The sequence below is a fragment of the Phaethon aethereus genome (assembly GCF_964289735.1).
Source record: "Phaethon aethereus genome assembly, chromosome: 2".
In the NCBI taxonomy this organism is placed as follows: domain Eukaryota; kingdom Metazoa; phylum Chordata; class Aves; order Phaethontiformes; family Phaethontidae; genus Phaethon; species Phaethon aethereus.
In genome coordinates this window covers 98,191,423-98,218,853 of record NC_138582.1, presented here as the reverse complement: position 1 = coordinate 98,218,853, position 27,431 = coordinate 98,191,423, and the positions used below count along the sequence as shown (strand labels likewise).

The window sequence follows — 27,431 nt, the reverse complement described above, 5'->3', positions numbered from 1 at the left end:
GGGGTCCGATCCCTCTCTGGGGCGGAGGAGTGAAGAGGAGCTCCCCTCCAAGCACTGCAGGAGCCGGAGCATCAAGTGCCCGCAGCCCCGGCGCTGTCCCGGGGCCGAATGGCTGCGGGGCCGGCTCTCGCCGCCCCCCTCCCACCTGCCCGGAGACGGGGCCGGACCCTCCTTCTGTACAGTCCTGGTCCCCAGGGAATTAGGGTGAGGGTAAGAGGGTGCGCTCCCCTTCCCTCTGCTGGAGGCTGAGACCACCCGGGACCCCGAGACCCGACCCGGCACAGCCTCACGAGTGGGGGACAATGCACCCCGGCTTTTAAGGAGGCTTTCAAGTGACCCACACCTGGAACACGATGCCACATTCCTCTGTTTCTGATATGCAAAGGGATGGCTGTGCAACTGCGAAGTGGAAATTAATTGCATCTCTCCCCCAAATCCTATAGCTGGAGCACTGCTTCTCCCCCACTCCCCCCCTGGAGATGGGGCAGGGGCCGTGCTCCCTGTCTTTCGGGGCGTGAAATCAGAGCTGTGCTACACCCTGGCAACTTTCCAGGGCGCTTCTGCACTTGAATCGCCGAGGGGGGAACCCAAAAACCCACGGACGGGGACAAGGGGTGCGGACACCGGGAGGTCCCAGGGCCACAGACTGTCGCCGCGGGCCGGCTTCTCCTGGCGGGGGGAGCAACCATCACCCCCCAGGCCGCTGCCTCCCACCCCCTCGTCTGCACTTGGGGGCTCCTTCTTTCCCCCGGACCACTTGCAGCGCTTCCGTTACCCACTTGGGCTAGTTCGGCCCTCCCCGGTGCTTTGTCTTTTTTGTATCATCATCATCATCATCATCATCATCATCATCATCATCATCATCATCATCATTATTATTATTATTATTATTATTATTATTATTATTATTATTATTATTATTATTATTATTGCTACGGGCACGCACTCAGTTGCAACTTGCTCCCGAGGAAACCTACCGCCCCCCTGGGGGGGTGTGAGGGAGGGGGGCTCACCCATCCCCACCCCGGTCGCAGGCACCTGGGCGGGCAGAGCCGCCCCGCGCCCGGGGTCAGGGGCAGCAAAAAACGGGCAGCTGCCCGACGGCTGCAGCTAGCCCGGGGCATGCCCGAGGGGCCGTGGGGGTGTCTCCCCGGGGGTCCGTGGGGCCGGGCCGGGCGCCGTGGGAGCGCGGTGGCGGGGGGCAGCGCGCAGGCAGCGCGCAGGCGCGGGCAGGGAGCACCCAGCTCTTTATGGCCAGGTGAGAGAGTCCCGGCGCAGGTAAGGGGAGGATTTACCCACGGGCGTTCCGAGCGGGTGGCTCGTCCTTGCAGTCCATGACCAGCAGGGACCTGGGGATCCGGAGCCCGCAGCCAGGATGTCTATCCTTGCCAAAATGGGGGACTGGCAGGTAAGGCCCCCTCTCCTGCCCGGGACGGGGGGTATTGTTATTTTGGCAGGGCTGGAGCGGGAAAGGTGACGAGCCGGGAGGGCGCGGGGGTGGGGGGCAAACCTGACGTTGGGGTTGGCGATTTTGGGGCTCCCCGTGCTGGGAGCTGCCCCTGGCGGGGCCCGGCCGCAGCAGGCAGGGACGGCGGGATGTGGCCGTAGGGGGCGAGGGCCGCGCTGCCGCCGGGGGTGCCTCAGCCCGGGGGTAGGCTGCCGCGCGGCGTCGGCCGGTGACGGGCAGCGTGGGCCTGCCCGGGGCTGGCGGCTGCCGCCGTCCCGCCGTGTGGCCCTGGGGCTGCCCTCGGAGGGCGCCGGACCCCCAGGCGGGGCAGAGCTCCCCGGCGTGGGCTGGGGCCGCGTGGCGTGGGCCCGTCGCGCTTCGGGAACGGGCCGCGGGGGCTGAAACGTCGCTGTGAGTTCCCACCCGGGCCCGTCCTGTGGAAAAATAACACCGCCGGGTCCCACGCAGCGGTAGACGCGCCTGGAGCGCCCGTGGAAGGCGCTTCCCCGCGGGGATGAGCTGAAGGGAAAAGCGGCATCCACCAGCGAAAGCGGCCAGGCGGGGTAAACGCGGCCCGCCGGGGCCTCGCCCAGCCCGGCGGACCCGAGTGGACCCACCCGTACCACGGGCGAGCCGACACGTGTGGAGTGACGGCGGCTCCCAAACCGGGAGACGCTTGGAAATCCCGGCAGCCTGCCGAGCCCCCCGCTCGGGCTCTGCCGGGGTAATGAGAGGGGAAACGAGCCGTCCTCTTCTAACCGGGGCTTTTATTCCCGAAAACGACTTTTTTTTTTTTTTTTTTTCCCCCAGGACAGTCCAGTTCAAGCTGGGAGCCTAGCTGCTTTTGCTGCTCCCAACTTTTCAAATCTCGCGACTAAGTCCTTCTCCTGCCTTATTTCTCTTTTTTTTGGGGGGGTAGCAGTAAATCGTCAATAAACAAAAAATAAAAAAAAGAGGGGGGGGCGAAGGAAGAAAATGCAGTAAACAAAAATATCTTTTTAATTATTCTTGCAGTTAGAACTGGTGCCTTTTTATCAGGTCGGTGTGGAGAAACGATCAAAAGGAGGATTTGTAAAATTATTTTTTTCGCACTCAAGTCAACTCTCACGTAATCGCATTTGGGGGCTCTCGAAAATCACTTCCCGGCTTGTCCTTACACCCTGTCCCCCCTCTCTCCCCGCCGCGCCTTGGCCAGGGGGGGCGGGCGGACCCCCCTGCCCCGTGCTGGTCTTGTGGGGACAGCCGCCCCCTCCCCTCCTGCTCCCTGCATCCCAGCCGGGGCTGAAGGACAGGAGGGAGAAGGGTCGGGCCTTTGGCCTACGGGAGGCCGCGGGTGGAAGACTGTCCCGTGTGGGAGGCTCTCCTGGCCGGCCTGGCTCCGCCAGGACGGCGCTACGGGACGACGGGCCCCTTCGGTACCCTCCTCTTTTTCTCATCCCACCCCCCCCGGGGGGCATTAACTAGGCTTAATCTGCCAGCTCCATTTGAGCCTCAATGGGAGCAAAACCAACAATTTACTCTCCTGCCACTTGCAGACAAAAGCGCTGGTGAAAAAGAGCATTGGGGGGCGGAGGACGGGGGAAGGGGAAAGAAAAAAAAATTATAATAATAATAATCCGTTTTGTGGATGCAGATGTGTCTGTGTGAAGGAGCAGGCCCGGGAGCCTGCAGGCTTTGCCGCCCTTCCCGGCGCGGGGACGCGTGCGCCGGGCCCCCCCGAGGGCCCACTGCAGCTCCCCACGGAGAGGGGGCATTACTACTGGAAGCAGTAGATTTTTCCCCCGGCCTCGTGGGGTGGCCCCGGGGGGGTGCCCCAGGCCGACAGGGCAGAGGGAAGGTTCGGGGAGCGGCAGGACAGCCGGGTACTGCTCCCCGCCCACGCGTGAATGCCCGGCTTCGTGGGACGCCTGGGGGGGATCGGCGGGGCGTGGGGAGTCGCGGCAGGCCCGACACGCCGGCCTCACGGGAATGAGGATGCCTCGCCGTTAGGAGTGGCGCGGGATCCGCGGTGGGGAGTGAGGGGGGAAGAAAATTGGGGAAAACGAAGCTTTTCGGTGGCTGGAGCAAGGCTGGGGCGCCCGGGGAAATAAAAGGGGAGAAGAGTGGAAAAGCAGCCCCCCGGGACAGCGGGCCGCGTCCCCACTTAGCGGCATGTTGTTAAGCAAACGAAGCGCTCTACCTCAGAAAGTACCGAAGTTTTGTTATGGTCATTGTTTTGGCCCTTTGCTCAAGTGCTTGCAAAAGGCTTTTTTGGCTCCTGCTGCATTCACTGTACCGCTCGTCCGCTTCTGCCTGGGAGCTTATGTTGTACATTATTTTTTTTTTTTTTATTGAAGACCAATAGCCAACAGAGCCGAGAGGAACGAAGTAGTTTACAAAAGAAAGAAGCTTTTCAAATATCCACCAAAAAGATCAAACCAAATCCAGAGGGCAACAGAAGCTTCCGCACACAATAACCTCGCTAGAGCAAGACCCAAGTCTCGTTTCTCCTCGCTTTGGTTTCTTCAAACCCAGTGGAAAAAAAAAAAAAGAGGGGGGGGGAAGGAAGGGGGGTTGGCTTCATGGCTAGGCCCAAACTCTGCAGATGAAGGAACGGTTGCGTCTTTGATTTGGCTGGCCACTGTCCTCCCCACTGGCGGGCAGAGGCACGGGGCGGGAGGAGCCCGCTGGCCCGGCGGGCAGGCAGGGCAGGCAGGGCCCGCTGCCCACCCTCTCCTAAGCGACGGGGCTCGGCGTGTTGGATAAAGCTTTTTTTTTTTTTTCCCTTTTCTTTTCTTTTTTTTTTTTTTTTTTTGCTCGTGGCTCTTTTCTACCTGTGTCCGTGGCTGCAGGTTGTTGTGCTGGCGAGCAATTGGGCTGTTGTTGATATGCTAATGAGGCGATTAGGCGGTGGGTAAAAAGAGCTGGAAAAGGGAAAAGTTTCCACCATTAGAGGGAGATCTCCGAGCGCGGACGGGAGCTGCCGCAGAGCCGCCGCCAGTCGCGCTCCCCACGCCGCCCCGGCACCGCCACCCCAGGGAAAGGCAGGGGAGACCCAAACCCTCTCTCTCACCCCAATCCATGAAAATGCTTTGGAAACTGACGGATAATATCAAGTATGAGGAATGCGAGGTAAGCGCCTTCCCTCGGCCGGGGCAGAGCGAGCGGGAGCCCTGCAGCATCCCTCCGTCTCTCAATTCCGTTTAGGAAAACTTCTGCTCCTTTCGCCAGGCTTCCTTGCCGGTCCTGCAGCTGGAGAGGGGCTGGGGTCCTTCCCCAGGAGCTCCGGGGCTTGTGGAAACCCGGCTTTGTCGGAGGTGTATGAGGGAGAGACAAACGGGATCCAGCGGCGGTCTGGTCTATAGATAGATCCTCCGTAGATAAGGCTATGTGGGATGCTACGCTCATCCATATGGATGGATGGATGGATGGATGGATGGATGGATGGATGGATGGATGAATGAAAGGGCAAAGAGACAAAGGGAAGCGAATTATCCTTACATGCCAGGTACCCGAGGCATCCCAATAAACTGGCTCAGGACGGACGCTTAAATTCATCCTTTTCGATGTAGCCGCGGGTTGATCATTACCGAGCTGCAGAAATTTGCAGGGGTCAGCCGCCGAACTGAAATGACGGATTTGGGAGTGGTGTTCCCCCAGCCTCCTGATTTTCAGGGCCACACTCCCACGGCTTTGAGCAACAATATTTTAAGCACTTGGAGAAAAAAAAAATTTAAAAAAAGAGAAAAATTAAAATCCACCTTACTTGGTTTTGGAGACGTTCAGCACAGATTGTGTGCGCGCATCTCTCTGTGTGTCTGTGTGTGCATCCGTATTTTTAGAAACAGGCGAATGTCTTTTAATCTGGCAAAAAGGAGAAGAAGAGGAAAAAGAAGAGCGATGCCCGGGACTCATGCCTAGTCTCAAACCAACGAATACTATTGTCACCCGTTTCGCAAAAGTTGCTCTGTGCAGTGCGTTTAAACCGCGCAATAAAGGACTCCACTTTGCAAATGAACGCAGTTACTTGGTCGTGACCCACGCGAGAAAGTCCCCCCCAGCTTCGGCGGAGCCTTGCCGATATGCATGTCTGGGGCGAAGGGGGCGGGGGGCCATGCTCCCACCCGGCCCTGCCGCTGCTGTGGGCGATACTGTAGCTTAGGACTCGCCAGACTCACCGACGACTAAAATAATTTGGTGGTTTAGTCCCGGATCGAGGAGTTTGGGATAAAGCTGTTTCCCGGTGCGGGAGCTGAGCTCTTCGATCCACTCGCTGGCAGATGCTTGATTTCTAGGAATGAGGTGTCAGGGGTGGTTTATTTATTGTAATTTTTTTTTTTTAAGCGGAAAAAACGATTTTATATATATCCCTCAGATGGATTTTGGGAGGAAAGCGTGGCTCTCCCCCTCCCTCCCCCCAGGATCGGTGTTCCCAGTGTGCACACACGCGAGCGTGTGGATTTCGTCGCCAATGGCTTTCGTTTGCCTTGGGCTAATGGGACTTTGCAGCGAGGTGTTGCTGTTCAACACGGAGGGAGCGGCGGCCGCTCCGCCGAGCCCCGCCGGCTTTTTGTGCCTGCGTGTGAGGTGGGGTCTCCGTGTTTTCCCTGGGAGTCGAGGCGAGGCGACTTGCAGGGAGGATGGAAAAGTGGGTGGCTGTACCCTGACTGGGATACGACCTGCCTTTAAAAGGATTTTAAAAAAAAAAAAAAAAGGAAAAGCAAAGAAAAGGGGCATTAAAAGCCAGGCAAGCCGCGCCGGGCGCCCGGGGCGGGCGGGGGCCGGCGGGCGGGGGTCGGGGGCCGGCGGGCGAGTGGAGCGGTGCCGGTTTGAGGGAGTTGCTGGGAGTTGCGCAGCCAGTCCGACGGGTTGCGCCGGGGCCCCGGCTTGTCTGGGCCGGGAGAAGCTCTCGCCTTGCCTCTGTTCCCGGCTCCCTCTTCCCCCCCCCCGCCCCGCGTCCCTCCCGCCCTCCTTCTTCCCTTCCCTCCCCCCAAATCTTTTCCCGGATCCTCCGAGAGGGGGGCCGCGGGGAGCCCGGCGGATGCTCCTTGGGCTCCCCAGCCCCGCCGGCCTCAGCGCTGGGCTCGAACCGAAGGAGGAAGAGGAGGAGAAGGGCTGACACCCAGAAAGGGGAGACACCCCAAAAAAAAAAAACCAAACCCAAAAAACCACCCAACTTTCCCGGCCGGTTTCCGGGACGCGGGGCAAGGAGGCGAGCCGGCGGAGGCAGCGGCGCGGAGCCCCTCGGCGGGGCGCCGGGCAGGCATGGACGGGGCGGCGGCGGCGGCGGGGGGGGGCGGCCCCGCGGAGCCCCCCCCGCGCAAAGGCGGCGGCGGCGGCGCGGCCGAGGGCGGCAAGAGGCAAGCGGGGAGCCAGCAGCCGCCCTTCTCCCTGGGCTTCGAGGCCGGCTACGCGCAGCAGCCGCAGCCCGAGGTGCGCCCGCGAAGGACGGCGGGGCTGGGAGCGGGGAGGGGGGAGAGGGAGGGGAAGGGAAGCGAAGGGAAAGGGAGGAAGGAAGGGGGGATCCCGCGCCCCCCTCCCCTCTCTCCTCCTGCCCGTCTCTCCCACCACCCCCCTCCCGGCTCCCACCCTCTCCCTCTCTCCGGATCTCTTTCTCTTTCACTTTTGCATGCCCTGCAACCTTTTAAAATGTTGCCCCTTCCCTGTGATTCGTCAGACGCGGCAGCATGTCCCCCCTCTCTCTCTCCCGCTCCCTCTCTCTCCCTTTTTGTCTCTCTCTCCCTCTCCCTCTCCCCCGTCTCTGATTAGATACACTGATTCTTCATTCAATGGACGTCATTTAGAACAGGCTCTGCCTTGAGTTGCCTTCTCGCTTCACGCTCGATTTCCAGCCATTCTTCCCTTATTAAGTATTCGTGTAATATTAATAGTCATGAATATCTGCTATTAGGAGTCTCCAGGAAGGCAGCAGATCTGTTATTAGGAGCTCAAGTGAAGCAGCAGCTAAGTCAAAGGAGAAAAAAGAAAGAAAGAGACAGAGGGGGAAAAAAAAAAGGATTAAGAAAAAAACACATACACGCTAAAAAACAAAACCAAAAAAAGAAAAAAAAAGGCGGAAAAAAAAAAAAGCAACCAACTTTGCCTCCTCACACCACGCCAGGATAGAGCGCTCGCCTTGGCAACACCCGATGAAGGGCAGCAGCGATCGGTGCAAGTTCTGATGGATTATAGTGGCGCGCCCGCGGTGCAGGAGCAGCCCCGGCGCCCCGGTCCCGCCGCCCGCGCCTAGCGCCGGGCTCCGGCCGCGCTCCCTCCGCGCCCCTCTGCGCCCGCGGGGCTCCGCCGGGGGCCGCGCGCTCCGCCGGTCACTCTCCTCTGCCTGTTTTTTTTTTTTCTTTTTCTTTATTTTTTTTCTACCCTGACTTGTAATCCCCGACTCTTCGCAGATGTTAGTGCACAGTTTTTCGGCTATGGTGAGTTGCTTCACGTTTCTCTGGGAGGGGGTTCGGTCTGTGCTGGGTGTTGCTATTGTTGTCGGCGGTGGCGGTCGGGGTTTCGCACCCAGCTTTCCTGAGAGGGCTTTTTTTTTTTTCTTTCATTTTTATAAATTCGGTGGTTTATGGTTTACCTCCCCCCCTACTTTCCTTTTTTTTTTTTCTTTTTTCTTTTTTTTTTGTTTGTTTGTTTTTGGTCTGCTTCAAGCGAACGGCAAAAGGCTTTGCTTGGACCCTACCGCTTCCATTTCTTCACCTTGCCACCTGCAAAAGGGATATTTTCAGCTTTCTCGTTTCCCTTTTTCGGGCTCTTTCCCTTGAATCCTCCTCCTCCGAGGCCGTGCCTTTTTCCCCGGACATACCCCGTCGGGCTGCGGGAGCCGGTGGGGCCGTGCCGAAGCGCCCGGGCGCAGCCGGGTGCCGCCGGCGCGGCGGGCCAGAGGCGGTCGGTGCTGCCCCCGGCTCCCGGTGCATTCCGCCGCTTCCCCGACCGCCGCCACCGCCCCCTCCGCTCTGAAATCGCCCGCTGGTCAGCGGGGAGCTCGGCCGGGCGCCGGGGCGGCCCTCCCCGTAGGTGGGGGGCCGTGGCAGCCCCTTTACCCCGAAATATTTCTAAAACTCGCGGGGGCGGGGAGGGGGTGACACGACTGGTTTGCTTAGAGCCTGTTTCAGCGTCTTCTGGTAACAAAATGGCAGTGGGCTTGGGTTTTCCAGGGTTTTCTTGGGGTGCGGGATCGGTAATCCCAGCGTCTCGGTTCTGTCCTGGGCCAGCAGGAGGATTTTGCGATCGTGGTAGAATGATTATTTTAATAATGCCCGATCAGGAATTATTGTTTTTATTTGCGGGAAATACCTGCTCCTTGAAATGCCGGGGCGCGATCTGTTGGGAATCCACGCTGTATCGCCGCAACGTTTTATTAATTACTGTAAGCAGTCCTGTTATAATTGTTACTATTATTGCTGTTGGTATTATTGCCGTTATTATTATTATTATTTAAAAAGCGAGACTGCCTCTTAATTGCGTGCGAGGGGAAATCAGAGGCAGAGAGATCCCCAGCTCTGCTCTTCTCCGCCTCGGAGCGGATGAATTGCCCATCTCTGCTCGATAGGTAAAATTCGCAAGCCGATTTTGAGGAGAAACGGTTGTGACTTTATCTTTGTTTTTCTTTTCTCCCCCCTCCCGTCTCCCCCTTCCACCTCCCCCCACCCCCACCCCCACCCCCCCCAGGAGCGCCACGACAGTACCAGCAACGGGACAGCCCGGCTACCCCAGTTGGGGACCGTGGGTCAGTCTCCCTACACCAGCGCCCCGCCGCTCTCCCACACCCCCAACGCCGACTTCCAGCCCCCCTACTTCCCCCCCCCTTACCAGCCCATCTACCCCCAGTCTCAGGACCCTTACTCCCACGTCAACGACCCCTACAGCCTCAACCCCCTCCACGCCCAGCCCCAGCCCCAGCACCCAGGATGGCCGGGACAGAGGCAGAGCCAGGAGACGGGGCTGCTCCACACGCACCGGGGTTTACCCCACCAGCTATCTGGGCTCGACCCACGCAGGGACTACCGGCGGCACGACGACCTGCTGCACGCCCCCCACGGGCTGGGTTCGGGGCTGGCTGACCTGCCCCTCCACTCCATCCCCCACGCCATCGAGGACGTGCCGGTAAGCAAAGGGGGCTGCCCTGGGGCCCGCTCGCCCCTCTCCCCCGTCCCCCTCCCCGCAGGAGCCCAATCTCGGGGGGGAGGGAGAGGATGGGACACCCACCCCTCAAAAAAAAATTAAATAAGGAGGAGGGAAGAAGAGACACCCCCCACTCAGGGAAAGGCGAAGCCCCCACTTAGAACAATGGGTTCTCGCAGCTCGTCCCTGCGCGACGCCTCCCCGTTAACGCGCCCGCTAAAATAGAAATAAATCAAATTACTGTCATCGTTAACAATATCTTTCCTTCTCAATGACAATAAGCTGTTACGATTGGAAGAATATATAATATCACCGCAGGGCCGGGCATTTGGGGATTTCTCGCTGCCTTGGGAAAAACACGAGCCTGAAACGCGAGATCTCATTAAATGTCCTCCGAGGCAAATGTAAAAGGGGAAGGCAAAAAAAAAAAAAAAAAAAAAAAAAAAGTGGGTGAAAGTGGCCTAAGAAGGGAGAATCGGTTTTCCCGTGATTACAGAATTGGCATATGGGCTAACGACATCTAAAGTTGTAAGAGGATACGGGCAGTTCCTCTTCTCTAAAGGAATTAATTGACAAATCAGGGAAGAGGTATATTAAAACGCTGCCGCCTTCTTTTAGCGGCGGTGCAAAGGGATGACCTCATAAATCATTAGCTATAGGTTATCAAATTCGAGCCAGACCTGCTACACCCTATATTAAATTAAATGTCGGGAGCCTATTGGAGGATGCATAATTTTGGGGGTCCTAATTCTGTTATCGATAAATGTAGATTTAAAAAAAATTATTTCTAATTAAGCATGACATTAGCGCTCAGGCTATTTACAAAGCAAGCCAGGGCTATTGTTCCGTTTGGAAAGTGAGCTTCATGCAACGCGCAATAGGTTGCGATCAAAGTTCGTCTTTCTGGGTTTCTCCCCGAAAATGGAATTAGAACACGGCAATAAATTTATTAAAGCCCACAGAGCTCGTGCTAAAGGGACTGAAGCTGCTCGACTTTGCAGGAGGAAAGAGGAGGAGGGAGTTGCGGTATCTGGATGTGATTTTTGCTGAAATGCCATCCCAAATTACAGGATCAAATATTACAACAATATATTCGCTGACAGTTTAATGAGTACAGTTTCGTATTGCAAGGATAATGTTCAGATGAACTTACCTATTTTTGGGGGTCATTTTGAAATCTTTTGTAAATTATACTCAGGGAAAAAACCAGTGAATTTATTACAGCGCTCATCTGGCTAAATTAGCCACAGAAAATTGCTGGTTATGTTTAGCAGTTTTGCAATAAACGCATACGTTTCCCAAAGTGGAGGATTTAGTAACCAATTTGGATCCGTTAAAAGCAGGTCGATTCTTTAAACTTGATATAAAATAACATGGAGGCAATAGCAAGAATAAACTAATTTGTTGACTGCAAGCCCCTGATTGCTGTAGGAGGAACGTGACCTAAAACGTTCTCTTGAATCTTCCCTCTCCTCAAGAGTGCTCCACAGCAGTGGGCTGATTCGGGAAGCCTCCTCTGCAGATATTTTAAGTACAAATCGTTTGATTTGCCTTTCAGGGATCTATGAATTAATAGCATTGCTATACTTTGTGAAAACCAAATGCCATCTGGTTTAAATCCTTAAACCAGCCCAGCCAATTTTTTTTTTTTGTCTGTAAAACTGAATCAGCAGGCTGCATGAAGGAAAGAGTAAAAAATAAGAGGATGTAACTTTTAGGAGTATTTTATCTAACGATGCAAAAAAAAAAAAAAATCCTTTACAGAAATCTGTGTTGGGAAAGGGTTGGTTTTGAATTTTTCCGTTGCTGCAACAGTTAATCTTTAATAAAAACGACCGCTAAATATTTAAGAAAATCAAGTAGATGGGGAAAATTATTTAATCATAAATATCTCTGTGGGATTTTAAATTTAACAGTCTTCCCTGTATGGAATATGTGCAGAAATAACACAAATAAAAGTATTATGCCACACTACATTTACTTTATGGGTTTAGGGTGCATGCATAAAGGGATCATATTTCCCCATATAGTTAAAACACAAGAACTGCAGCAGTAGTCATTTCTGAACATTTCTCAATTTAATTATACTTAAATCCAGAAGCACTTTAGGCAAGTTACAAATGAGAGCATTGAGTATAATAAAACCTGTAATAAAGCAACTTAGTACCATCCACCCGGAATCATTGAGATCAGGCACAATTAACAGGAGCATAAATCCAAGACAGAATGGAAAATGTTAGAATCAGTATTATTGTTGGACAAAGACTAGAGAAGGAAGTAATAGTTTTTTAAATGGTAATGCCTGGGTTTTGTAACGATTGCGAAATCTTCTATCTCAGCAGCACTGGTGTTAATTTGTAAACACAGCCAGACATTATATTGCCTGTCAGTTTTTGGAATTAGAAAACGCGATTTCATTTGACTTTCTAATCACGTCGTGACTCTGCCGCGCGAACCCCAGCTGTAGCCGCGACCGCGGAACCTGCGAGGGGACAATCGTGGGGGTGCGTGGGGCAGCCCGCCGCCCCCCCCCGGCCCCGCATCGGCCCCCCTTTCCTTTGTGCTTTCCCCCCCACCCCCGCGAGGCGGGAAGGGAGGCGGGAGGCCACTCGCGTGTGGGACTCGGCCGGGCGGGCCCCGGAGGTGTGGGGGTGATTTGTTATCTTGTTTTTCTTTCTTCTTCTTGGGGAACGGGGGAAGGGGGGGGAGGACGCAAGAGTCATCCCGATAAAGGAAAATCTCTCACCTCCCCGCCCCAATCCCGCGTCCCGTCCCCCCCACCCCGCCGCAGGATCTGTTGGTGTCCCTCCCCGCACCGCGCCCGGGGAGGGGGGGGCGACACGCACAACTTCTCCCGCACCCCAGCCCTCCCCGCCTTTTGTTGTGGTTGTGCATTTACAGCCCTGCCTGTTCCTTTTGTTGCAGCACGTAGAAGACCCCGGTATTAACATCCCAGATCAAACTGTAATTAAGAAAGGTAAGCCGTTTCCTTGCGCATACCGAACATGTCGTCACAGGCTGGGGACTACTCGCGGGGGGGGGGGGGACACGACTTACCCGGCCTGCCTCCCCCCCCCCCGTCCCCCCCCGGTCCCTTCCCCGGGCACGTACTGTTGGCCAAAACGTTGGAGGCAAAGACAAGGGGCGATGGCGAGTTGAAATCCGCCCTCTTTAAATGGCCACTTTTTCCGGGTGTTTTAATTATTGTTGTCGTTAAACGAGGGAAAACGTGAGCAGATTACCCAGAAAATCCGAGCCGGTGTTTTTGTGCATGGGCAAACAGTTCGGTCTCGGGGTTTGCCCCGTGCATCTGGCTGGGCGGCCGGGTCTGATCGCTGTCGGGGCTATGAGAGAGAAAACGGTTGTTCCCGTTTCTTCGGGTTTTCTTATTTAAATCACGGCGGTGATGAGGCGGGCTGCTGGGGAGCAAGGGGCAAGATGCTGGAGACTGGTGTCTGCCCGTCCGGGCGATTTTGGTTTTCGTTGGCTTTGTGCGCTTGCTTCACTTGGGATTGAATGGCTTGGAAACCGTTCCGCGAATCCCGCGAAATATTTACGGCGTGTTTTCAGTCAGTTTTCTTTGCCCGTCTTTTCTCCGGACGACCGAAGGATTGGGAAAGGTGGCACGCGAGGGCCGTTTGCAAAAAGAGGGTCTTGGTGTGGAGCGGTGGGTTTAGGTCCCGCGCAGGGAGCTGCTGCTGGCGTAAAAGCGGCGGGGCTGAAGGCGTAGTTAGCTGCTGCCCGCTCCCAGGGGTGCCACGGCTGTGCCTGGAATTTGGGTACCCCAGCCGCCGCCGGAGCAGGGTGCTGGGCAAAGCCCCTCTCCTCGCTAACCCCCGCGGCTGCACAGCCAGCGAGCCCAAAAGTTTAATTTTTTTAACCCCCCCTCCCCGCCTGTGAAGCCTTTGTCACGTCAAATTAGATGTGCAGGGGATAAATCTTACGAGATGCTCTTTCCAAGTCGACATGATAATTGGCTCTTTTATTAGTAATCTCAAGAGTTCGTTTAACTCCTGTTGTATCTATTAGCCTTCCCAGAGCTATTAATGTCACAAGCGATCTATCCAAAACGGAGGGAGCCCCCCGCTCGGGCTGGACTGCGCCCGCCAAGAGTAGCGGGGTAGGGCGGAGGAGAAAGGGATGGCGACAGATCGCCCGCGCCGGAATTTTGGGGCGCGACTGGCGGCGGACACGCGTGCCGGTTCCTCAGCTGCCCTGGCGGGGGGGCGGGGGGTTTCCACGTCGAAAGTTGCGCGCGGGGAAGGGAGCGGGGCGGGATGTCCCGGGGGGGGGGGGCGCCGGTACCCTGCGCCCGCTCCCCGCCGCGCTGCCGCCGCTCCTCGGGCACAGCCCGCCCTCCACGGGCAAGGCTCCCGGCGGCGCCCGTGACGTCTAACACGGCCGGTACTGACGTCCTTTTAAGAAACAGCCACCAGTCCCGCGAAGGCGTGCGCCCGCTCCGGGCTGCGGGGGGAAAGGAGGGGAGGGGGGTTGTTTTTATTTTTGTTTTTGTTTTTAATTTCTTTGCTGGGGGTCGAGGGTTGGCCCCGCTCTCCCCCTGCTCCTCCCGGCGAGCGGAGGGCTGCCCCCGCCGGCCGCCCTGACCTCGCCTGCCCCCGCTCCCCCCTGCCCCGCGGGCTCCCCGCCCGCTCCTCACCCTCACCTCCCTGCTCCTCCCTCCCTGCAGGCCCCGTGTCCCTCTCCAAGTCTAACAACAACGCCGTCTCCTCCATCCCCATCAACAAGGACACGCTTTTCGGCGGGGTGGTGAACCCCAACGAGGTCTTCTGCTCGGTGCCGGGCCGCCTCTCGCTGCTCAGCTCCACCTCCAAGTACAAGGTCACGGTGGCGGAAGTGCAGAGACGCCTCTCGCCGCCCGAGTGCCTCAACGCCTCCCTGCTGGGCGGAGTGCTCCGGAGGTGAGGGGCGGGGGGACGCAGGGAGGCGGGGTGGCGGCGGCGAATAACGCCCGCTGCCGCCGGGCCGGGCCGGGCGGGCGGGAGGAAGAGGAGGAGGAGGAGGGGGGGGAAGGGGGGAGCCCACGCGGGGCGGCGGGGGCGGGGGGCACGCGCGGCGCCCGCCGCTAGGGGGCGGGGCGCGCGCGGCCGCCGGGGCAGCGCGGCGAGGGGGTGGGCGCTGTGGCCATGGCAACGCGCGGCCTTGTGTGGCCTCGTCCCCGCGCGCACGCCCCGCGCTGCCTGGGCCGAGGGCAGGGGCAGCAGCGCGGCCCGTCCGTGTCCCCGCCCCGCGTCACCCTGTCCCCGCGTGGCGATGAGCCACCCCCCCCCACCCCCGCACACCCCCCACCCCCCCCCAGGAGCGGGGAGGTTACCGGCGTGTGCCCTGCGCCCAGCACCCACCCCGCCGCCCGCCGCGCCGGGCCTGCGGCCTCACCCAGGCAATTACGCAGCGCCCGGGCGGGGAATAACATCCAGGATTAATTAAGGCAGCTCCCACCTCCTCGGCCCGGCTCGGCCGAAAAGCTGCAGATGGGCCGTGTAGGGATTAGCATTGAGGGCCGCGATGCTCTGTGGCGGTAAAGGGGACTGCCGAACTCACTGATCGGCCTCCTCCTGGGGGCTGTGGGGAGAAGCTGCCCCCGGGTCCGTGGCGCTTTGGGAGCTTGGGTGGCTGCCTCAGGGCTCCAGGCCTGGCCATGATGTGCCTAGGGCTCCCCACCAGCCTGGGGGCTGATCTGGCCCTCTGTGAGGGCCCCAGTTCCCTGGACGTGGAGCCAGACGTTCAAAGTGCCATCCCCATGTCCGAGACTCCGCTTTCAGCAACAGTCACTCTTCAGCCCCCCACAATCATGCCCCCACCCCCCAAAACCCTTCGCTCCCCTCCACGGGAAGGCGATGTGTCGGGGCAACCCATGGGGGGAGCCAAAGCGGGAGCAGGTGCCCCCCACCCGTCCTGTTTCTCAATACCTTTCTGTGTGGAGCAGGGCGAAGTCTAAAAACGGAGGGAGATCTCTGAGGGAGAAACTGGACAAAATAGGATTAAACCTGCCTGCCGGGAGGCGTAAAGCTGCTAACGTTACTTTGCTCACGTCGCTCGTGGAGGGTAAGTGACTCAAAGAGCTGGGAGGGCTCGTTTGGAAAATGTGCCTGTTGCTTTTGCCTAACGGGAGAAGACTTGGTGTTGGGTTGTTGGGATTTTTTTTTGAACCCCAAGTCAGTGCTGCTTGTTGGAAATTGGAAGGGAGTTATTTTCTATGCCTCAGGAAAAAAAAAATAACCTTTGCTTTTTTTGTTTTAACCTGAAACGGGCTTGTGTAAGTCCTGCAGACTCAGCATTGCATTCTGCCATTTATTTGCTTTTAAGTCTCTTGAGCTAGACGTTTTCAGGGCCTCATCTTGTTCCCTTATTCAAGTGAGTAATCCCTCCCCAGAGTAAGTGGATCTCAGTGGGGAGCAGCATGGGAAGGATCCCTGCGAATGGGGGCTGTGGGCTCAGGCCCCTAAGAGACCCCTGAGTGTTGAATTGGGAGTTAGAGCGAGCACAGCCTCGAAAGCTCTACTGCTGTCTTTCTGCCACAGGTGGACAACCAAGCAATTTTACATGTCAGAAACTGCAGCTACTTTAAGTTTGTTCTCCCTCTCAGCCCGCAGCCACATAACAGTAAATCATTTGAGCTTTCTGACATCTGCATTTGAGAAATGCGTGACCATTGCTTCCTGAATTAATTTGGGAATCCTTGACCTCAGCCATGAATTAATGGTGTCCTGAAATCCTCAAAGTTGCACCCCCTCCCCTCCCTTTTGGTTCTCATTTTCAGAACACATGTTCCCTTGGCTGCATCGTTCTCCTCTACTTTGCTCTGGCCAGAAAAGGTGCAACTTACTTTTAACGCCTGGGATTGCCCTGTGCTGTCAGAACCGGGAGGTGGGAAGCTCAAGAGTTTGCAGTCATTTAGTCTTGAAGCAGTTGCTGTGTCACACCAACTGGCACAAAGTAAGCCCAAGTCCAGCAAGTAGATCCTCCCCCTTTCCCCTCAGTTATGGGTTTGACTGCATTTTAGACCAGTTTCGGTCTGCATGGCGGTTTTAAGCTCAGCCTGGGCCGTGCAGGTTTAGCTTAAGTTTGGTTGTGTAGGAGGGAATTTGTTGCTTTGTTCTGTCGTCGCTTCGCATTCTGCGAGAAATGTTTCATGTTCAAAGGGATGGGGAAAGAAGCACTGCGCAATGCCAGGCTTCATTTTTTTAAACATCAGGATTAGTGGCTGCACTATATTTATACTGGTTGAAAATGACTGCATCTTCATGTTTTTGAAAAGGCTTTGCAATTGCATCGACATGCTGTGGTAAAAAAATCACGAGTGGAAAACTCGTAAAAAGTCTAGATTTAGTAGATGCTTAACATTATTTGTGATGTTAATGAATATGGAGAAGGTTTTATGGTCATCTATTGTTCTGTTTGTCTTTCACATACAAGGGCTTTAAAAGAATGATTTTTTTTTCAATTAAAAAACCCCCAAAACCAGAGGCCTGATAACTTAGCGATGCTGGCTAATTTGGGGGGGGGGGGGGTGATAGTATAAACATTGCTGGAGCTTTGAGTCCTGTAGCGATGAGGCAGTTTCTAGAGTACTGTTATTGTTTATGATCCGCTCCATTTTATGGAAACAAGCTCACTGGACTGAGGCTTTGAAGCTCTAATTGGCGCATGCGTTCTTCCGGAGCTAGAGCTAATGGCAGGAAGCCCTGCAGTAAAAACCAACTGGTTCAGGAAATTAAAACCAAAGATTTGAAAATCAACAAAACAGACAGACTCGGTGGAATGACCCTAAAATTCTCATGGTTAATCGTTTGGGGGTGAACATATAATTATATGCGATCAAGTTAAATTTTAAACACTTAGCTGTTTAATGCATTTTATTTAGAAGAGCTCTAGGAGTAATTATGATCAATATTAATCATTGATGCATTGCAAAAGAATATAGAGACGTGGCTGAGGCAAACCAACATTTCCAGAGCAAATAGCTGTGAATGAAATGTAGGTAAATGGCTGTGTATAGGTATGGATATGTGAAGCTAAGCACACATTCTAGGTGGATGGAGCCTGCCTGTCTGAAAGACATCTTGTTAGTCAATGTAAACTTTAAAAAATTCTTATGCGAGATTTCACTTGGAACGATTGTCATGAAAATACACATTTGCATTGCCCTCCACCGAAGCAAAGAAAACTCCTGCAAGATAAGATGTGATTAGCATTTCTTACCCTACCTTTTTCAAAGAAAAAAAGGTCCAAGCCTTTTAAAAGAAAAGCCCAAGCAGAATGTAGCGCTTTTTTTTTTCTAATGGATTTTTGCCTCTGTGATGTGTACTGACGAGCTGTGTGTTTCCCTCCCATCCCCACCCGTGCCTCCCTTTTCAGGAGAAGCAGTACATCTAGCTAGAGATTTTGGGTACGTTTGTGAGACAGAATTTCCTGCCAAAGCAGTAGCTGAATTTCTCAACCGACAACATTCCGATCCAAACGAGCAAGTCACAAGAAAAAACATGCTTCTAGCTACAAAGTAAGACATTTACCTTTCTGGCATGTTGCTCAGAAGTGAGGGGAGGGCGACAAACCCAGGTTTGGGGCTTTTATTTGTGAGCGTTTGCCACATAGCCAGTGGCTGATGGTTTTGCAGATTGTGAGGGGGTGTATTTGCCCTCCTGCTATAGGAGAACTCTATAACCCCGCTTGGTTTCCATCAAGTCTGTTCGTGCAGATTACCTTGAAAGGGAGTCGTGGAAATTGTGGGTGGAGGTTTAGTTAAAGAAAAAGCAGTGATTCTTCAGAGCAAAACATTTTCTGGGCCCTTTCACTTAGCTGTTATCAATTTAGGTAGAGGGGGAAGGCTTCCCATTGACAGTAAAATAAAGTTGGCACATTAAACTCATTTCAGTTCATTAAAATCGGCAATGGCTCTTTCTGCCTAAGCAGCTCTGTTACTTAGTGAATATAGGGATATTAAAAATATATTTTAAGCGGCAGTCTGTACACAGTTAAAGTGCTAGCGGAGTTTATCATTGATGGGGCTGCCTAGACTTCCAGGTGGTGCGTGAAAAGAAAATGATTGTTTTGATATGTTTGCTGGAAATTAAAAGGGTTGTTTAGTAGCCCTTAATTACCACTGGAGGTGTCACCAAAGGGCACAGTGCCAGAGGGCGCAGGCAGAAGATGGGAGCCGCTTTATGGCTGGAAGATACAACGCGGCTTTTAGAATACAAACTGTTTCAACACGCCGCTGTGAGCTTTCTTGCTATAAGGTGTGCTATTTCCCCAACCATTTGTGCAGCGAGTGGATGATATAACCTAACTTCTGCACCGTGCCCTTGTATCCTCTCTTCCCAACCCCATGCAAGGAAATTTCCAGACCCCAGTTAGCGTCCGCCTTCCCCTCTGTGGGAACGTCCCTGTGGGTTTGGAGATAGAGATGTACATATATAAACGTTTCAGAATACCCTAATTTAAAGCCTCGAGTCCCCTCTCTGCCCTCACTCTTCCTTCCCGACCCACAGGCATATTTTAGCCTTGTGAAGGAAGAGGCCCCCGGCTCTCTCCATTTCCAAAAAAAAAAAAAAAAAAAAAGAGGGCTCTTCCAAGATGTGGATAAATCCCTGAACCTCCCTTTGGATACGGCGCCCCATTCCCCTTCCACCCTGCTGGGGAACTTTAGACTGCCTGTCTGCTCTGAAACCCAGCTGGGCAGGGATGAGTGTTTGTCAGGGGTATGTGGGAGGGGTGTGTGAGTGTGTGTCCCTGTGCGCCTGTTATTTGTCTGTGTGTTGGCTGGGGCCGGGGCATGATGCGTGTGTGTGGTCATGATGCATGTGCTTGGTCGTGAGCGCACGTGAGGGGACAGGAGGAGGTTTACATGTGCCGCAGAGGCACGGGAATCGGGGGGAAGGATGCGTAGAGAGGAGTGGGAGCGGTGAGAGAGTGTGTGTGTGCGCTCGGGGGCAGCAGCCCCTTGATCCAGGGGCTTGTGTCAGCGAGCAGGGAGCGTGCACCAGCTTTGCGGCCGCCAGTGACAGTTCATTGCTCTCCCTCTCTCTTCCCCTCCCGCCCTGCCTCCCTCCCTCTGTCTCTCTGCTCCATTTGTGCTACAGACAGATCTGTAAAGAGTTCACCGACCTGCTGGCTCAGGACCGATCTCCCCTGGGGAACTCGCGGCCCAACCCCATTTTGGAGCCGGGCATCCAGAGCTGCCTGACCCACTTCAACCTCATCTCGCACGGCTTCGGGAGCCCGGCGGTGTGTGCCGCCGTCACTGCCCTGCAGAACTATCTCACCGAGGCACTCAAGGCCATGGACAAAATGTACCTCAGCAACAATCCCAACAGCCACACAGACAACAACACCAAAAGCGGCGACAAAGAGGAGAAGCACCGAAAGTGAGGACCCCCCCTTCCTCCTCTCCCTTCCCCCTCATAGCCCATCGATCCATTCATCTCCCTCCTCCCTCTCCCTGCACCCAGCACCCCAGGCTACAGCAACAGAATGAGCGTCCTTCTGCCAGCCCTGTTCTCTGACTCTGCAGGACTGCTTTGCCCTCTCCCCACGCCCTTGCCCAGCATCCACTCTTCCATTTGCTCCCTCTTAACTTCCTCCCCTTCTCCCCGCCGCCACCATCGTTTGACCCCAGTTTGGAGCCTAAGAGAACAGAACAGGGGGACGGAGCCAGCAAAGAAAAAAAAAGTTCTGTCTTGAGTTTGTGAACTTTTTTTTAAATAAAACAAAAGGAGGAAAAAAAACCCACAAAAACAAAACAAAAAAGGAAAAGAAAAGGACTTTTTTTTTCTAAAAATATATTAAAAATTTAAAAAAAAATCAACAAAAAGAAATAAATAATACTTTAAAAATTCTATGAGCTTCACCGGACTGAATCACCACCTTCCCTTACATAAACTTCAGTTAAGATTGTAGCCATATTAAAAATGAAAAAAAAGCGAAAAAAGTACAAGAGCAACAACAAACAAACAAAAGGCAAAAAGGACTGATGACATTTTATCAGTATTGTGAATAAACTTGAACACAAAACACAAGCAGTTCCATGTCATATCTTCAGTTGTAGAACTTTTTCCTGTCCAAGGTAAAGCGACCAACTTGAACTTTCTATTGCAACACGATTCACGGTTATTATATAAGGGAATCAGTGTTCATGTATGTATATATTTATTTATGTGTAATTTAATGGGAATTGTAAATATGGTGAGTCTGTTTTAAGCCTTTTTTTATTTATCTGGTGATCTCGTTTACCTCTTGTTTAGTGGGTTTTAAATCTTCCCCTCTTAGTTCATCATGTGGTTCATGGTACTTATTTAGATATCAGAGGTTTTTTGGGGGTTTTTCTCTGGGATTCATCATTTTTAGCCCTGTTGTAGCATGTTAAAGGCGACAATGAAGCAGCTGAACAAATAAAGACATGAATTTTTATATATAATTAGTATGACATTTAGTTTCTCATTGAAGATAAAATTAAGTGATGTTGGACCCTGGCAAGGTTTTTAAACATGTTAGTGGTTTTACAACCCTTATGTGTTGTGGAAAATGAAAGAAGAAGTTATTTTCATCCACTGTCCTTCTCCCGAAAACACCATCAGAGCAATAAATTAATGTTGTCTTTTAAAACAAGATTTAGCTTTTCTTTCCTTTTTTCCCCCCCTTTTTTTTTCTTTCTCCCTTTCTTTTGTTTTTCTTTTTCTCCTTTTTTTCTTCTTTTTTTTTTCCCAAAGAACTTCAAACATTCGGGACCACCTGGTATCCTGTATTTCCACTGGCCATATTGGAAGCAGTTATAGTTGTATTGTATTGAGTTGTGCCGGCAGTAGTTTCCATGCCTATCAATGTATCATAGTCCTTTGTTGCCCAGATAAATAAATATTTGATACGCTTTATGTCGATTTTTTTATTCAGTGGCTGTCTTTACCCAGGCGTATTTTTGTTCTTGGCAGTATTTTTTATTCAGTATGGTTACAGTAATTGAGTTTAACTCTCCCTTGACAATTGCTCCTTGCAATAAGCAGCTGAACCCATTGTTTCCCTCAAGTATAATAAAAACTTACTTTCAACTTGGAGTTCAGAGCAGGGTATCATTTAGATATTCCACTGAGTCTGTATTCAGACAAATGACACAATAAAGCACAATGTATTCTTTTGGATAAAAAATTGTCTGTACTACTAACAAAATGACACACTATCTTTTCTTTAACCAAAACATAATTTTATTTAAAAAATAAAGTTTTATTTTATTTATGTTGACCTCTAGGTTTTTATTTATGTTTATATATAGTGTGCAGAATTATAAGCCTATACAATTTTGTACATGTAGTTGTCCTACCGGAGAGTGGAGATTAAAAAAAAAAACATTATCTTGAGCAGGACATTTTTAAAAGAATCATTACCGAGCAAATGCTGAAAATTAGGTGCTGTGAAAAAAAAATTGTATACTGGTGAATCAGATCCGGGTGCTCCCTCCTCCTCAAGAAAAAAGAAAAGCTCTGTAGTCGATGCCAACAAAATCATCTCACGGTTGTGAACTTTAGTGAAATCTTGCAGGAGACAGATTATTTCTGATTGATGGTTCGTGTTTTACTGGAATGCACAGACTGACATTTTGAGATGGTCGTGTCAGTTTATAAGGGACTGAAATTTTTATCTTGAGTTCCGTCTTGTGGAAACCAGTTGTAAAATAGGCAAGTTTGCTTTAAAAAAAAATGGAGTGTACTTCTTGAAGATGGGCTGTAAAAACATGTGAGAATTCAGACTTCGAATCTATTTTCTTTGGCCCAGGGGGTAGGTGAAGTCAGGATCAGGCTGGATTATATTATATCATAGGAAGGGAGGCTAATGCAGTTTAGAACGTAAAGGCATTTTAAAGAGATGGTCTCCTTTAAGTGCTGATGATATTTTGGTGGTGGAGGCTGATTTTTCTCTTTTTCTCTTTCCTTCCCTCCCTGACTCTCTGTCTCTCTCTCCTTTTTCCCCCTTTTTGCTCAGGCAGAAACTGAGGAGGTTAAGGGAGGTGTTTACAGTAAAGCTGCAAAGAGAATTAACATTTGCTCATATATTTTGACGTTTGGTAGGGCTGGTGAAGCAAAGCATTAGATAAAGCCCAAGATGTTTCATTTTGCTTTGGTAATCTACTTACGGAAGGCAGTGTAAAATCAATCTTGCCAAGCAGAAGGAGAGTTGGTGGAGTCTAAATTCTATTTTCGAGAGCCAGCCAGTTTATAAAAATGGTGAATATTTTTTTCCTATAAATTGAAAGGAGATCTTTTGAATGCAAAGCTGCAATTGTTTTAAAAACAGTTATTTATTATTTCCAAGAGAGACTGGTTAACTGTAAAGTAGATGTAACAAAATAATGAGGTGAATGAACCCTAACTGTACATATTCTTGACATAAATGAAATGCACAGTATTGTAGCAGGTGAAGTGAAGCATTGTCTATCAGGGCTGTTTTTCTTGGCTGCATCTCAGATTGTGTGTGGGATCCTAACCTCAGGCACAATAGCATTCATAAACAGCAATACATTGCTGCTCTTTCTACAGCAACACATAAATACTCATTTTTAAACGAAAACAATCTTATTAAATACCATTCATTCATATCTGGATTTACAGATGCTTGTTACTTTTTGAAACCTGTACCCAATATAATCGTTTTATACTGGGCAACGTAGAAAGCAGTCTTATGCTGGAACATTATAAGGTCATAATAAATAATGTTTTTAAGATATAATTAGCTACTTTATGCTAGGAGAGCGCATTTTAAGTATCCTGCTGCTGCATTAGCAAGCCACCAGAAAACAGAAATGGAATGACCTCGTGTAGATTTCTTTATTACTATTATTTCTAAGGAAGGATTTTACAGGCGATAATAGAAATCAGACTAGCTTCAGTTCAGCCTCTTCTGCTGTGACCAATATGCAGTTACTAAAACGTGCTAATTACTTTAGCGTTCTTTGGATGCGTTTTTAACGTTGTGATCAAGGCACAGCAGTGAAATTCTCGGTCATGCTTTTATACACTTAAACAAAAATTTGCTGTTATTTCCACACCACACCCCCCCCAGATTGGCTGAAATGTGCGGATGAGCGGTGGCTGAACGTTAGACCGCTGCTGCCACGCTAAGCTAATTCCTACATGGGAACCAAAATACAGCTCGGTGCTCTTTCACTGTGAACGAGGGCAGCCCTCCTCTTTGTGCCATAATTTACCCCACCCTCCAAAAATCGAATATTAATATAATTTGAGATTTAACTGGTGGAACAGCCATCGGGACGGCAATGCCCCGCAGCTGAAATAATATTTAAAATAGAAGGGATTTGACATTTGAGAAGTCAGTGGCTTGAAATACCCAGTTGTACTTAGCTAATTCAGTCCTTAACCTCTGGTTTCAAATAAATCAATTACAGTCGATTCCACTTCAGTTCAGAAGTGCACGAGGTTTTTAGTTAATTGAATACATTTTATTCACTTGCTAGGAGTATTCGTTTACCCAAACCCTTACATTTAAAGGCGATTTCTTTATTGTCCATGATAAATTCGACTGCGTAATCAGATCAGCTCCTCGTTTGTTTACTCGTCTTCTGCCTCGCATTTAAATTCCAGAAAGTGCACTTCCCTTTCCCTCCTCAGTATGTGCACGTCTCAGCCCAGACCAGATTCCCAGAGCATCAGCCCTCGTGTTCGCGAAGTGTAGCTAAAATAACAAGCACCCTTCCGACGGGGAGCGGAGGGAAGCCCGTCCCAGCTAGTGAGGGCAGGGTGATTTACACCGGCTCGGTAATCGAACACGAAAGGTGGGGAGCGAAGGAAATAAATGGTGCCTCTTGTTCTGCCCCGCGCACCTTTTCTGCATGGACAGGCGATGCCTCTGCTCCTGCTCTGCAAGCGGCGGGAGCGGCTGGTTCCGAGGGTGGATTTGGAGCCGGCTTGGTGTCGGCGGGAGAAGGTTTTTGTCGAGCACCGGGCAGCGAAGTTGTGTCGCTGATCCACTCCGAATGGATGTTGATACACACCGTACTTTGCGTGTGGTGTTTGCGGAATCCTGCTGGCGTTGGTTTGCTGTTTTGGAAAGGAAAGGGGTTAATTAGCGTCATTATCAATCACTAATGCTTGTCTAACGTGTCCAAAGAATAATCAAGTTAGGGGACTGCATGAAGCTAACATCTGCTTCGTTCCAGCTAAAGATTTTTCCCTATATCGTTCAATTATTGGAAGTCCACACCGGTTTCAGGCTTTGTCAGGGCCATAAAACAGGGTCAGATCGTTAGAAATCTAGAATGGAGGGGAAAGTGCAATATAAATAACAAATGGCTTCATTATTTGAGTTACAGGTGCAAGAATGGCCGTGAAAATGAGCAGGGATTACTAGAATGTGTTCCTTGTTTTTATCTCCAGTGTGGAGGAAAAAAGAAATCAGACAAGCCCGGTTCTTAAATCATTTATTCTGCACAGGTTGCAGCCCCTCTATTTGCGATATTCAGCTTAGTAACCCCAAACTCCCAAAAATAAGTCGTTTCAAGCAAGCGATTTGAAACACAGGAAAAGTAAAAGTCTTTCGTAACCCATTACTAGCAGAGCCTCACCCGCTTCAGAATAGCAAAAATAGCCTCGTTTCTCTTCTTCTAGTTGAAGTTTCTAGGCTTTCTTGGGTGGCTGAAACGGCTGATATTTCGGGCAGGGTAAACAGAAATACAGCTTGTGACGGCAGGAAAGATTTGTGTCCTTGAACTGTTACTCCTCCGCCCCGGTGCTTGGTGCTGTAGATAGAAAGGCGGCAGCTCTGCGGTCTTTTATTCCCTCTTAGAACCACTGTTCGTCATGACTCTCTGATGCCGAGTTCCACTTTGGTGGCCCCAAGGGCCAAAATTTCTTCTCTAACCAACAGAGTGGTTCGAGCACCTTCGCTGGGTGAATGCAGTGTGGAAATCAGACTCAAGGAGAGCTTTCTGGCAGGGACGGAGCGACCCGTTGGTTGGCAGTGGCACTTTTCTTCCAGGCCCTGATTTTGCAAGGCAGGTGCCGGCACCCAGAGCCTGTCCTCGGGAGCCTCGTCGGTTCCCCGTCCAGCTATGTGAGTCGCTCCTTCTCGAAACCAGGGAGGTTCCTCCAAGCTCCAAGATTATTGCCTGCGTCGTAGTCGCGGAGCTTGTTTGCACGGACAGCTTCAAACCAGGGTAAGGAGGGTAAGCTGGAAAAGCGTAGCCTAGGTGAGGAAGAAATCGTCTTACCTTCGGAGCGGGAAGGTGGAGGGCTGTCGGCTGTGAAGCCCGAGCCATTTCGCCACGTTGTTGCTCGAGTGCGCTGCGCCCACACGCACGTCCTGGGTTCTACAGGAGACCCGCAGCACCGAGGTGAAGACCTTCCCTGTCCGGAGATGCTCTCCGGCCACGTTGCTGTCGTTGCCTGCGCTGTAGTTAATTCCCTTTGTAATACTCTATTGAAGGCAGATGCAGGGACTTGTTTTCTAGCAGGAGCGTGGGCTGTGCAGTTACACTCGCAGGCTGAGGGATGTATATTGCTTCTACGTGATGTTTTTGGTTATGTTCTACCCGCTTGTTCATCCAGCCAAACATCCTGCCTCGGCCCCGCTTTGGGCACAGCCGGCCCCCTCCTCTCTATGTACCATCCACCCTGATCCCCAAAGCTGGGGATAAAGAAGCGGAGGTGTAAAATATTTGGAGCACACTTCTGGTTGTAGAGCAGAGCATTTTTCAGAGCTCCCAGGAGAACGGGAGAGCTGTGTTCCCTGTCCTTCTCTCTTTCTCCCTCCCTTTTAAGCCTGCCGGCAGCATCCCCTCCCTCCAGCAGGTCCTCCTTGCCCTCTCCCTTGCTGCCGGACACTGCTCCCTGTGCTTGTCCCGGCTCTCCTCTGGTGCTGGTGGCCCTTCCTCTCCTGTGGTGGCAGTTACCTTTCTGCCCTGCAAGTGGGGCGGCTTGGACGATAGTTGGGGGACACCCCACGCTGTGGCACAGGGCAGTGAGTCCAGGGCAGGGGAAGGGCAGTGGGGCAGCGCTTGGGGGGAAGGCAGGGTCTGTGCCGGGCCTCAGCCCTCCTTTCCTCATTAGGCCTAACGATGAACTACACTGTAATAGTGCTAAAAAGGTGCTCCTGCCATCCCTGCCCAGGTTTTGGAGCCAGTGGCTCTTAGTAGGGGTGTAGATGACCCAGGTCAGAAGCTGATGAGTGTCCCATTGCCACAGAGCCTGGACGCAGGCTGCTTGTGGGGTGCCGGTGTTTGGGGTGGGGGCTGGCTGCTGGGGCTTCCCCCCATCCCTGTGCCTTTGTGAGAGCTTGCAGCCATCCTGCTGGAAAGGCTGGGGTTTTGCAGGGAGCTGGGGAAAGGGAGAGATAGCAAGAGATGGATGCGGCCTGCAAGAAAATCGGATGGGAAGGAGACAACTGAGGTTTTTTGCCTTGTGTCTGCAGGAGACCCTGGACAGGGCCCTGGCAGGGGGGATGGAGATCACCCCGTCCCTCGCTGCAGCTGCTTTTGGAAAGTTTCCTGGGAATGGGCTGGGGAAACCGGAGCCTCCAGCAGAACTGGCTGCTGCTACCACCCTCTCAGAGGCCGGCTGTTCATTTGTCCACATGGTTGTACCCAGGGAGGTTTTTCTCCTAGGGCACCTCTTTTTCCCTGCCTGTCTGCGTGCAGGCGCGTAGAGACACGTACGCGTGCAGCTGTACGTGGAGGTGTGCGTGCATCTGTCTTTATGGGTGTTTGTGCGTATCCATCTATTTATCTTTACAGGCGCGTGTATTTATCTCTCCATCCCTGAGACTTTTGGAGAGGCTGGGAGAAGAGGGGGTGGGGTGAGCTGTCTCCCGGATAGTTGATATTCCAGGTTCAGCCTCTTTCTCCGCTCTC

The 27,431-nt window shown here is 52.3% G+C and overlaps 1 protein-coding gene across 3 annotated transcripts; it reads left to right on the top strand.

The window, feature by feature from the left end:
* The first annotated feature begins 1,266 nt into the window (after window positions 1-1,266).
* TFAP2A (transcription factor AP-2 alpha) lies at window positions 1,267-22,215 on the top strand. 3 transcript variants are annotated; one of them, XM_082015569.1, is made up of 8 exons: window positions 4,341-4,558; window positions 7,834-7,860; window positions 9,110-9,544; window positions 12,488-12,539; window positions 14,250-14,481; window positions 15,507-15,625; window positions 17,939-18,080; window positions 19,663-22,215. In XM_082015569.1, the coding sequence occupies exons 1-8, from the start codon at window positions 4,508-4,510 to the stop codon at window positions 19,949-19,951; spliced, it is 1,347 nt and encodes a 448-aa protein (XP_081871695.1). In that variant the 5' UTR covers window positions 4,341-4,507; the 3' UTR covers window positions 19,952-22,215. The 3 variants fall into 3 exon arrangements, with proteins under 3 accessions (XP_081871694.1, XP_081871693.1, XP_081871695.1); XM_082015568.1 differs by lacking the exons at window positions 4,341-4,558; window positions 7,834-7,860 and adding an exon at window positions 1,267-1,408; XM_082015567.1 differs by lacking the exon at window positions 7,834-7,860 and having other exon boundaries at window positions 3,182-4,558.
* Window positions 22,216-27,431: the final 5,216 nt, after the last annotated feature.